The following is an 11,723-nucleotide window of genomic DNA, read 5'->3' as shown; positions in this document are numbered from 1 at the left end:
AGGAGAGAAAGGAACTTTGGAGCATGATGGACAGCAGACCAGAAGAACAAATAACTAACCTACAGTCTAGACCCATACTGGACTATGGGTCTAACTTTAGGAATTTCACTAAAATACACCAAAAACAGTTTGCCATACAAAAGTCAGCACCTGACTTGGGTACTGAATAAAACCTAAATCAACTATAAAGCACAATATTAAATACCTTCTGACTTTGCTGGACAATCTCTGCTTTGCACCAGAAGGACAATGACATAACAGATCCCTATTGCCTAATCCATGCTACTCCTGAGTTTTATTTTCACAAATTGCTTATCCCATGCACAACATTTTTAATTGGATTTGGTCCTTGAATACTTAAAACATAAAGATCACATCAAACTTACAGTGTAGTTAGCAGAAATAGAGATGTAGTGGGTGAAATCCTGTTCCTCTTGGCAAAGTAAACTTGAGGCACATCCATATTTTTCTTAATTTTGGTTACCTCATCAAAATTCAGTCTTGAATATATTACTATTTTTATTTTTAATCCAGAGTTTAACGTAATTTATTCTATTATTTAATTAAGCCCTTAAAGCCAGCATTGCCAAATACATGTTTTTTTCCCCAAAAGTTTGTTCAAGAAAAAAAAAAAAGACTAATCCAATAAATCCAACAGGCAGAGAAAAAACTTACTGTCATGTAAAAGGAATAACCTGTTAGATGCATATAATTTTAACTGTGAGATAAATTTTAGGTTTGAAGGCTAAATTTGCCTTGGCCTAAATCTACTGTAACATGCAGCAGTAGGTTGCAATGAATCTTAAGAGTGAGGGATGAGTTAAGCTAACAATTAGTGTCCTCTCCTTCTTATAAAGCACTCTCCAGGTTAATGATATGCATCAATTCTGCTAATATGTCAGAATGAGATAGTGCCCTCTATGGAGCTAAGAGGGGGAAAAAATGCCTTTTTGAGGCGGAGAAGGGGAGAAATTATCTTGCAGTCATTGTGACTGCAGGGTACAAGCTTATTTGGACACAGTTACTACAGTGACAACAGGAAAGGAGGAAGAGTCAGGATATCAGACCTCCAAGTCTGTGATATATGTCGAGAGGCAAAACACCAGAATGATGGCAGCATAACAATTTGTACCTGTTGGAACAGATGCAAAAAAATTATGTTGTGATTGTCTAATAATGCTATGACCAAGTAGAAACACACTTTTTACCTATCCTTAGAATTTAAAATCTTAGATAAGCTCTGATAGTGTCATTTTGTCTGAAAGATGAGCTATTTACTAAACAAGAGCCTGGCCAGAGTAAAGCCAGAATAATTTGTTAATGAATGTTTCATATTTTATTCATATTCCCCACACAATTAGTACTGTTAAGTTAAAGTTATGGCTAAAAAAAAATTCCTAGGAACTTTGGAATATTTTACATTTGGAGATCTATGTGAAAATAACAAAGAGGACAAAAGAGAAATTTTCTCCTACAAAAGAGAAAAATATGGCAGGAACCTCCATTTCTAATATGTCACAGACCTGCAGGAGCCAAAACCTGCCAATGACCTTTAGTGCTGGTGTGAACTAACACAATTTATCCCAGTGGCATTAAGGTAGCAGCCAAAAGAATATAATTTGTTTTGGCATGGGGTATTCAACCACCTCCTTTAGAAATATGCTACTTGCAGTTTTCCCATGAGTGTTATTAATATTGCTATTCTAGTTCTTTGTTACCTGGCCCAAGTTAAAAAAATACTGTACCCTTTCAGCCTTTATCATCTCACAGGGATCTGGGCAATACACCTGACAAGGCTAAATGTTGCTGGTTTTCCATAGACATCCATAACGTTTTACATATGAAAAGCACATATACTCCCCCTCTTTACTGGCAAAGCTTTATCTAACCATTTACTTTCTACAATGCTGCTCTCTCTTCAAGGAAAAGCTAAAAATACATTTTTTGATAAGTAAGTATAGGTTTCCAGAATTTGGACATAATTGTCATTTTTCATCAATGGGTTGAGGCAATATTTTATGGCACAATGGAACAATTATTGACAGTTATTTGGCAATTAGATTAACTTTTTGACTTTTTACTTACTTATATAAGAAGAAAAAATAGAGGACTTTTCAAATTCCAGTCTCTCATTTCTTTAATGTTTTAATTCAGCAGCTCTTTGTCCAACCATTTCAAATTATATAGAAAAATTATATCCTGTTTCACACAGTTTAATAATATTACATTTTCTGTGGCTGAAAAGCAAAAATAGCTTTCTAGTGGTAAAGGAATTGCAATCACTATGAAATCAAATCCTGCTGTTTTCTTTTCTTAGAAGAGATATAGTAAAACAATTGCTTCAAATGAAGACACAATAGATACAGTAAAAAATTAAGCTTACACATAGGAATATAGGACTTCCTATGATTTTATTTGTTGCTTAAACTTTCTTTCTGTTTATGTATTTATCTTTATTCTTTTTAATAGAAAGAATATTCTCTTTTTTCTCCTTTAATAGAAAACTTTAATATACAAACAAATGGATTTTTTTTCTCACTTTACACCAGTGTAAACTAGGAGTAATTGGAACAATGTCAAGTAAAACAGCTGTTTGAGAAGGCTAAAGCCTAAAGTGATTAAGCACTTCATAAAACTATAGCTGTCATAATAGACAGTACAACACATGACATTAGGTCAAAGCAAAACCTAGAAAAATATTTACATAGGTTAATCAAATAACACCTTCTTTATGAACAACTGGCTTTTCAGGAACATTTGAATGCATGAGACTGTCTTCTTTCTACGTCAAATGCCTTTTAGTGAAAAACAAGTCTCCCCTTCCTGCTCAGCCTTCCTTTTGAAAAATTTGAGCTGAAATGCAAGAATAGTGTCAGAAGGAGATTGTAGGTCAGGTTTCTACACATTAGCTTCTTCCTAACCAACAGGCCATGTTCTCCTAGCAGATTAAGTCTCCAGTGATTCACCATCTTCATTGAAGAAAAATGACAATGCACAGTAGCGAGCCCCAGGTCACTGTGCTTATTCCACAAACAGAATATGGGTGAGTACTCGATCTATGGGCCCAACAAGACACCACCTCTCTAATTTCCAGTGAGAAACATTTTATTTGAATAGTTGAAAAGTCAACATTTTCTAAGCATAGAAATCTCTTAATTGTTTGTATCATTAGTATTAAATGGCATCTGAGAGAGAAATCATGAAATTAAGAAGGATAGCCAGTGTTTTATGTTTTAAAGATCCTCAGACATCTCTGGAAGCAACACTTGCAGACATTACAGCCTAAAATGAGCTACCAGTCTTAAAATGTCCTGTGTTTCAGGGGTGCTGACACTTGTTATTCCTATTGGCCTGAGTAGGAATTTTGAGCTTATAGCACCTTTGAGTATCAAATAAGTTTTATTTAAGTAATTATTTTTAGGCACTGAATTCTGAAGAAAAAAATAGTGGCTGTTTAGTGTAATCTTATGAAAACATGTGTGACCTGCAGCACTTTGAGTTCATGTCTTAGAAGCATGTCTGTGCTTAGAAAAAGTAACGTTCAATCTCCCCAAATCAATCTGAAGTGAAACTTCCATAATGAATGCAGAATTTACAAGTAAATTAGCCGAAAAAGAAGTGCAAAATAATTCCAGAATATCACTAGTGCATAAGTAAGCATTCCTTGTAAATAAGTCACTCATTTATAGAAACAGGATATAAATAAATGTTTGAGACTTCTTTCAAATACTTAGAGTTCTTTATATAATGCATTTTAGAACATTCCACAGCATCTAAAATATATAAAAATAAATATCTACAGTATTTACAAAGTATGATACAATCCAAACTCTAAAAAGGCTTGTAAAGACATGTTCTTTAGCTCATACTGAGGTAAGTAGGTTTCTGTAAGACTGAGAAGAAATAGGAGAGGCAGTTGTTTTGAAGGAATCCCTTTGTCCAGTAGTAGTCTGTAAAACACCTAAAACCATGTGTCAGTCTCTGGCAGTCTTATGTTTATGAGGCAAACTCATCCTTGCTGTAATTCCATTGAGGTAAGTTTAGTTATGCTAGGGACAAATTTGTCCCATTCCTCGTTCTCTGTGTTCCCGGTGTCTTCTGCAGAAATCCTCGCAGCTTCATCTAAATTTGAAGTGATGTTCATCCCTGGTATGTGGAGCTGTAGTTCCACTGATTTCATTGGGCTGATTGTAGCTGGGATTCCTGTAAGAAAAAACAGAGATTTTAACATGATTTTCCTGTTTGTATCAAGTAGCAGACTGGCTCATCCTGTGATTGCCACTCTTTGACTACTATGCAGGTGATGATTGATTAACAAAATGGTCTGCCAGAATATGTTTCAAACTGCAAATGGAAATTTTAAGTGAAGTCTAAGGGGTTTCCTGATGCATAAACCTTAATCTTCTTACTTTATCTTTTTTTAATTTGTTCTACTACTTATTTAATATGCATTAATTAGTAAATTGCCCTGTGGTTCCTTATTCAGATGCCACTGTGACCAGCAGAGCACTACAGATTCCTGTATGCAAGTCAATCATAAAGTCACAGAATAGTTTGGATTGGAAAAGACTTTTAGAGATCACCTACTCCAGCCCCTCCACTATGAACATAGGACAAGCAGTGGATAAAAAATGATGACAGATAATAGAGTAAAACATAATCTACAGCCACAATACCATCTGCATTTCATGCCTGTAACCTTGCCTGTGCCATACATATAGGAATGGCAACACTACTGGAGAAGAGCAAGCTGAATTCAGGGAAAAAAACAAACATGCCTTTTATAGTAAATGCAAAGAACAGACTTCTTCAGAGGTAATTTATTTAATTATTTTTAGATATGCATTTAGGAGCAGGTTAGCTGACCTTCCTCTGTTATCAATATATAGCTTATATAGTCCTAGCCTAGAGTATCTGAAATAACTCCTAGATGACAAACATTCACATCCCTAGAAGAGGAGGAATGAATCCTGTACTTGAAGTTCCTTGCAAATTTCTCCTGGATTACAACATATAATGTTATGAGACAAATAAAATAATTTATATGCAATTTTCCATCCATTCACAAAGCTAGTGAATTCCACAATCATTTCAATGTTTACCCAGATTTGGGAAAGCTTGAACGATTTCTGCTTTTCATTTCAGACTATGTTCATTTATTTATCAACCTGTATGGGAGAAAAATCAAGAGTATCTCCCCAGCTGTTCCTGAATGCACACAACAGTTCTCTCCCCCGCCCCCCCCCCCCCGAGGATGGAAAAGAATAGAAAATGTGAGAAAATAAATTAATGTGGATTCCTTATTTAATCAGCTCACACCAGAATGCATGGTATGCATATCATTTGAAATAGCCAAGGACATTCAGGTATTTGTTATAAAATATACCATAACTTCAGAGAACTACCTCTGAGTAGAATACAGTTGTTTATAAACACATTGAAGCTCCAGGGATAATGATTTTCATACTTTCAGGTACCTGTTCTTTATTTACATAGGAGTCTAAAGGAAGCAGGAATCCTAAGAAAGTATTTATATAAAATATTATTACCTTACACCCTCCCCAATTGCAACTCAAGTTTTGAAATAAACAAGATGAAATTTTGTTTCATCAGTATATTAACTGAAGTTATAGCATATTCTATAAAATATTTCTTGTAAGTTACTTTTCTTACAGTCAGTTCTTAGTTGTAAACACCCTTGTCTCATTGCACTGTGCTCAGGTGCAAATGCTGTTTGCACAATTAAATTTTACTTCCACAGCATCAGAAGAAACATGGCCAAGTATACAACAAAGTAATAGGTGCAGTACCATTTACTGGAAGTGTGTTTATGGTGGTCAATACAACGTTTTCTGAAAGTTTTGAAACATTGTCAAAATTGCTGATCTGGGTGGTCAAGGATTTCCGACTCTCTGTACTGGCATGACCTCTGGTGAGCCGTTCATCGTGGTGACTGCGAATGCCAAAGATGCAACACGAAAATGCTGCTTTAAATTCTTCTCTAAATTTCCCTGTCAACCACAAAAAAGACTCATGAAAAAATGTACAATAAACAGTGTTTCATCAAACTTTATAGATTAGAAAAAAAGCAACTATCTAAAGAAAAATTAACCCAAAATACCCAGATGGTCTTCTAATGCAGAACTAGGAAATCACAATTTCATCATCTTGGAAAAAGACAAAAAACATATAAACTTTCTAAGAAGATACATGAGATGTGGTATGAAGCCTAAATTATTCTTAGCTAGACAAAATGGACAAATTAGAATGATTTATGAAGTCATGTCATGGATAGTCTGTTGATTAAGAACATATATAAGAAAAAAAGATAATTGAGCAATCATAGGCTTACATGACCTGACATGCAAAACGAGAGGTGATAGCTAATTTGTATTTTATCTTGAATACCTTTTAGGAGAAGATTAAAAGTGTTCCACAACCTATTAGTCTGCTTTTGGGGCTCAGAGTATGTTGTTCAGATCATCCTCACACTGCACACCACAAAAAACTATACAGGCAAATATACAGTGAGCATCAATAGACTTTTGCCTCCCTTTATTTAGCTGTAACACCACCAGTTTAAGTTCTGATTCTGCTGTCCATAGCCAAATAAGACAAATACAAGCTAAGATAAATCTATACTGCTAAGTAAATAGCATCTTAGCTAGTTCTTTGGCCTTGAACCTAGTCAGCACAGTCTGGTCATGTAAGTACTATTAAAGACTCACAGCCTCCAAACCCCAATACCTGCATATAAAATACCACCTGGAGACAGTCCCTGGCCTGTGCTACCTCCCAGAGAGTATCCAGGGAGTGTTTAGGAGAATGGTAGGTGTTTCAGACCAAAGTAATGCCAGGGGCTTCTCTACCAAATTAATGGCATGGACAATCAAATTCGAGCACTTGGACTGAGGCCCTGGCACAGTTTAGTTTGGTTATAGGTAGATAGCCAGAAGGTAATGGGATACTTCAGGAAAGTTGTTCCAAGAAGAAGATCTAGCTCCCACAGGAGGAGCTGGGCTGATGTTACACAGCCATTAATCTTATTTGATATGGCTCATTACATTCAAACTGTACATTAAACTTGAATTCTAAGTAACTGCAACTTACCACTGAGGAAGTTATAAATAATAGGATTGGCTGCACTGTTTGCATACACAAGCCAGTGTGAGAATGTGAACCAGGCGTATACAGTTTCTCTGTCATCAGCATGATTAAACATCCCCAAAACCCTACAGAAAAAGAAAAGCAAACCTGAAAGATGGCAAAATTAGAAATCATATAAAATTTGACATGTTCTAGCTTAATTTTATCTCTGATGATTTTTTGCAGTATCAGAAAAGCTGACTCAACAGTGCCTGGTTTCTTCATAGAATAAAGTCCCCATCCCTCTGCCCTCTGTCTTGATGTTTTAGCACACCAGAAACCATCAGAACTTCCCTTTGCAGTGGTGCAGATGCACGACTTGTCTGCTAGGTAACCAAAGTCAGCTGGTTTCAGATAAGTCAAGAAAAGATACTGAAATTTGCTTTTGACCTATTCATGTCATTGAGGTTCCCAGTTCCAGGCCCACTCTCCAACAAACAAGAGCTCTGGAATTCAAAAGGCACTAAACTGGCCCCAGAACTGAGGCCACAGTTGCAGCTTCTGCCCAAAGAAATCTTCTTTGCCTAGATTCCTTATACCTAACTTTTGCCAAGTGAAAATCTAACTATGGACCTAACTCTGCTATTGTAGTCAAGGCAGCCTGTGTAGTTCCTCTATGGTTCAGATTGTAGGTGGCCTGAACTGCCTTCTGGAAATACTTTTTTTTTTCTCCACATCGCCTACCAAGGGACTCGAGAATGAAAAGTACTCAAATTGTGACTCAGGAAGTGCCAGGATTGAGTGGGATGTATTTAAGCCTTCACATCCAATTTGAACTATTTAAAAATTAAAATGCTCCTCAAGCACCAATAACAGGCTGGTTATTTTTTAGGATATTCAGATCTTCTGTTATATGTCATTATTTATTGTTATTCCAGAGGGCTCATGAGATACAACTTATAACTGTCAGGGCCCATACAAAAAAACAAGAGTGTACACAATTTTGTCTCAAATGAACAGGAGAGAAAAGGGTAAAAAATAAAATCTAGGCAAACTGAAGGGTTAGCCTAAGGTCTCAAAATTGTACATGACAGGTGTTCAAACCCAGCATTTCATAGTCCTCAGAGCAAATCACAACACTACACTCTCCCTCTAACCCTCAGCTGTTGCTTTAGGTAAACACACTTCCATGGGTGCATTTACAGAAAACAAGGTGTAATCCCATGTAAATGACAGGCTTTAATGAGGAGATAGGCTAGATAATTTTCATAAGGAAATTGCTAATAAGGGTTAAGACAATAATATGGATAAGTCAGATTTTCTTTTTTCCTTGCAACTCTATGCTTATCATGCAATTATTTCTTTATCATGAAATAAGCAAATTTATCCTTTAGAAATATCTGCCAGAATAACAGGAATCTCTTAACAGAGGACTGCTTTTAGACAGAAAGATTTACCAAGTGTTTACATTTTGGGATAAACTTTACCTTTTCAAGACATTGAGGATGCTAATTGGTAGATAGCAAAGTGCAAAAACCAGGAGGACAACCATTAGCATACGTGCTGTTTTCCTTCTTGCACGAATCTGTTTTATTTCAGCTGCCACAGCACTAATCTTTGACTTTGTTGATTGTCCCAGCCCTCGAGGCTGTGCTGAGGACTGCAGAGGCTTCCACTTTTTCTGAACAACAGAAGAAGTTCCTGGGATCTAAGAAAGACAAAATAAGGGACAATGTGAAACAGCAGCACTGTGGATAGCTATAATAAGAAAAATAGACATGTTGACATATAAAATTTAAGCTTGCAGGCAGAAGCAGGGTCTTTTTATTAAATTAGTTGATTTAGTTACAAGAAACAAGCCTAACTTCAGACACACCTGAAGGACTACACAAAAATGTTTTAAACCAAATATAGCAATACCAAATATATAGATGCTAAAATATTTTTTACTTATATTTGCAAATGTTTTGCATTGTCTGTGCCTTCAGATTATTGCACCAGCTGTATTGCTGCAAATATGGTGCTCTAAAGTTCTACATTAAATGTTTTGTTGTATGGCAGAGTAGTTTACCTGATTAATATGCTGCTAATTTAAGATACTAAACAGCTTTGCAGCAGTCTAAAACAAGGATTTAAAGACTACATACTCTTAAGTGCCACAAAACTTCCAAATATGCAATTTAAATGACAATGAAGCAGCTAAAGAAATCACAGCTGAAGAATGGATCTCCATTCACATCTCTTCAAACCTGAATGTATATACAGTGATGAATATAGGGGAATCATGGAAGAGTGCCAAGACATAGGAAGAATTAGGTTAGCCAGAGACACCCTTCAATGGCTAGATGTAGCACCATGCTATTAAAAAAAATTAAATCTATTTTTTGTTTTCTGTGCTGTCACAGAAACCAAGCCAAACAAAGCAACTTTGCCTCAGTTCTTCAAAATTATCTCCTGCCTGCAGCCAAATGTGAGAGAGTACAGATGGCAAGGACTGACTCAGAGAACTCTATTACAATGACATAACGCTTCTAATGTTATACATTGTGAAAAACTTTTGGGTAGAAACATAGTTTTATTCAAGTATAGTACAATTGTCTGTGGGGCCAGTAGTCTCATGAGTGTAAAATAATGCATGCTTAAAAGTATCTGAAAAATTAAAATTGTCTGCTGTAACATTTTAAAAATCAGGGCTTGTCCACATAAACTGACCAGAAAGAAAATGGAATATCAGAAAAAATATAAGCTAAAAAGAGAATACTTGTTCTAAAAAAAAAAAAAAAATCATGAATTTTCAGAATTGTCCTAGAATACCTATTATGTTTTGGGTTCATTTTGGTTTTGGTTTTTTTTTTTGGGGGGGAGGATGTTTCTTGTTTGTGTTAGTTTGTTGTTTTATATGAATAGCTTCCTTGCACAGAAAAGCCCTTGACTTAGCATTTATGTGCACTGCCAAACCGAATTTACAACTATTAGGATGTTTTGGCAAAGTTGTGTTGTAATGAACAGGAAACCAATGAAGCAGAAGAAAGGATATATTATAACATGTACTTTTAAAGAATGTGTCTATGGACATAAAACAAACAAAACCCCCTTGCACTTACTTCTACTGCAGCTCCCTCTCATTCAGCAGAAATAAGAAGTATCAGTTTTATACCTGGACATGCCTGTCTTATTGCAAGGGGTTTACCCTACTTAGCTGTGAGCTGGAGTTGCAATATGTCTTTACTGTGTACTACTGAGACAATGTGCTCTAAGATTCTGGTTTTGGCTTATCAAAGGTACTCGATTTTCTGTCCTTCTAACTTTGAAGAAGAAGCTTTTCCTTCACTCATACTGAGTTACCATATTGTAGCAAGAACAGGAGATGGAAGCAGAAAAACTCAGCCAGATCTCTCCCTCCTGATTATGCCAAAGATTTACTTGAAGAAATAAATGACGAGCTTTCCTGGTAGCTAGATGCAAATTAAATGAAAAAAAAAAAACAAACATTGTCTTGTCTCAAAATTGTCAATGGCTATTTCTACAGAAATGTTAGAAGTGACTGTGGACATGGTTTACACCTGTGTGTGCAGACAGAAGGGACTTTTCTCATATTTAAGTAGTCTTTAATTGCAGCATCATAGAATCTATATTTGGGTAGGAAGTGACCTTCAAAGGAGCAGGAGGTGATGAAAAGTAGAACCATATGCAATGTATAGTCTTATTGTACTATATATTAGATTTCTAAAAATCTTGAGGGATTTGTATTGAGAGCCTTTCTTAAGAGCCCTGTTTTCCTCAGTCTTTACCTGATATACATCTGGGCTTTGTCACTGTTAACACCAACAGGCAATAATACAGTAAGAATTTTATCAGTAAAAAGAATAGAAAGAGCTATATGCCCAGAGATGCGTAGTTGAATGAGTACCATCTAAGGAGCATAACACTTCAGAAGTGTGTGTGCATGTATACAGAACTATTTACAAATATGCATTTATGTAAACACACATACATGTATTGCATGCATAGGATGAGAGGAAATTGCATCAAGTTGCACCAGGGGAGGTTTAGATTTGATATTAGGAAAAAATTTCTTCATGGAAAGGGTTGTCAAGCATTGGAAGAGGCTGCCCAGGGAAGTGGTTGAGTCACATTTCCTGGAGGTATTTAAAAGACATGTAGATATGGTAACTGGGGACATGGTTTAGCAGTGGGCTTGGCAGTGCTAGGTTTACAGTTGGACGTGATGATCTTAAGGCTCTTTTGCAACATAAATGACTCTATAGAATCATAGAATAGTTAGGATTGGAAAGGACCTCAAAATCATCCAGTTCCAACCCCCCTGCCATGGGCAGGGACACCTCACACTAAACCATATTTTCAAGAAGGGGAAAATGGATGACCCGGGGAATTACAGACCAGTCAGTCTCACCTCTGGGCCTGGCAAAATCTGGGAGCAGATTCTCCTGGAAGGCATGCTAGGGCACATGAAAAACAACAAGGTGCTTGGTGACAGCCAGCATGGCTTCACTAAGGGGAAATCTTGCCTGACCAATTTGATGGCCTTCTATGACGGCGCTACAAAAGTGATGGACAGGGGTGGAGCAGTTGACGTCATAGTTCTATTTCTGTCATTATGTATGTATAAGCATACA

The 11,723-nt window shown here is 36.3% G+C and overlaps 1 protein-coding gene across 1 annotated transcript in view; it reads right to left on the bottom strand.

Annotated features, from left to right (window-relative positions):
• Positions 1–4,009: 4,009 nt before the first annotated feature.
• The window catches only part of HCRTR2 (hypocretin receptor 2), a 34,510-nt gene continuing 26,796 nt past the window's right edge, over positions 4,010–11,723 (bottom strand). The window contains exons 5-8 of the mRNA XM_005153193.2: positions 8,574–8,794; positions 7,111–7,232; positions 5,811–6,011; positions 4,010–4,203 (exon numbers count right to left, since the gene is read on the bottom strand). Of these exons, the coding sequence (XP_005153250.2) occupies positions 4,010–4,203; positions 5,811–6,011; positions 7,111–7,232; positions 8,574–8,794 (738 nt within the window). The remainder of the gene's footprint in view (positions 4,204–5,810; positions 6,012–7,110; positions 7,233–8,573; positions 8,795–11,723) is intronic.

Source organism: Melopsittacus undulatus, chromosome 3 (genome assembly GCF_012275295.1).
Source record: "Melopsittacus undulatus isolate bMelUnd1 chromosome 3, bMelUnd1.mat.Z, whole genome shotgun sequence".
Classification (NCBI taxonomy): domain Eukaryota; kingdom Metazoa; phylum Chordata; class Aves; order Psittaciformes; family Psittaculidae; genus Melopsittacus; species Melopsittacus undulatus.
This window is presented reverse-complemented; position numbering and strand designations above follow the sequence as displayed.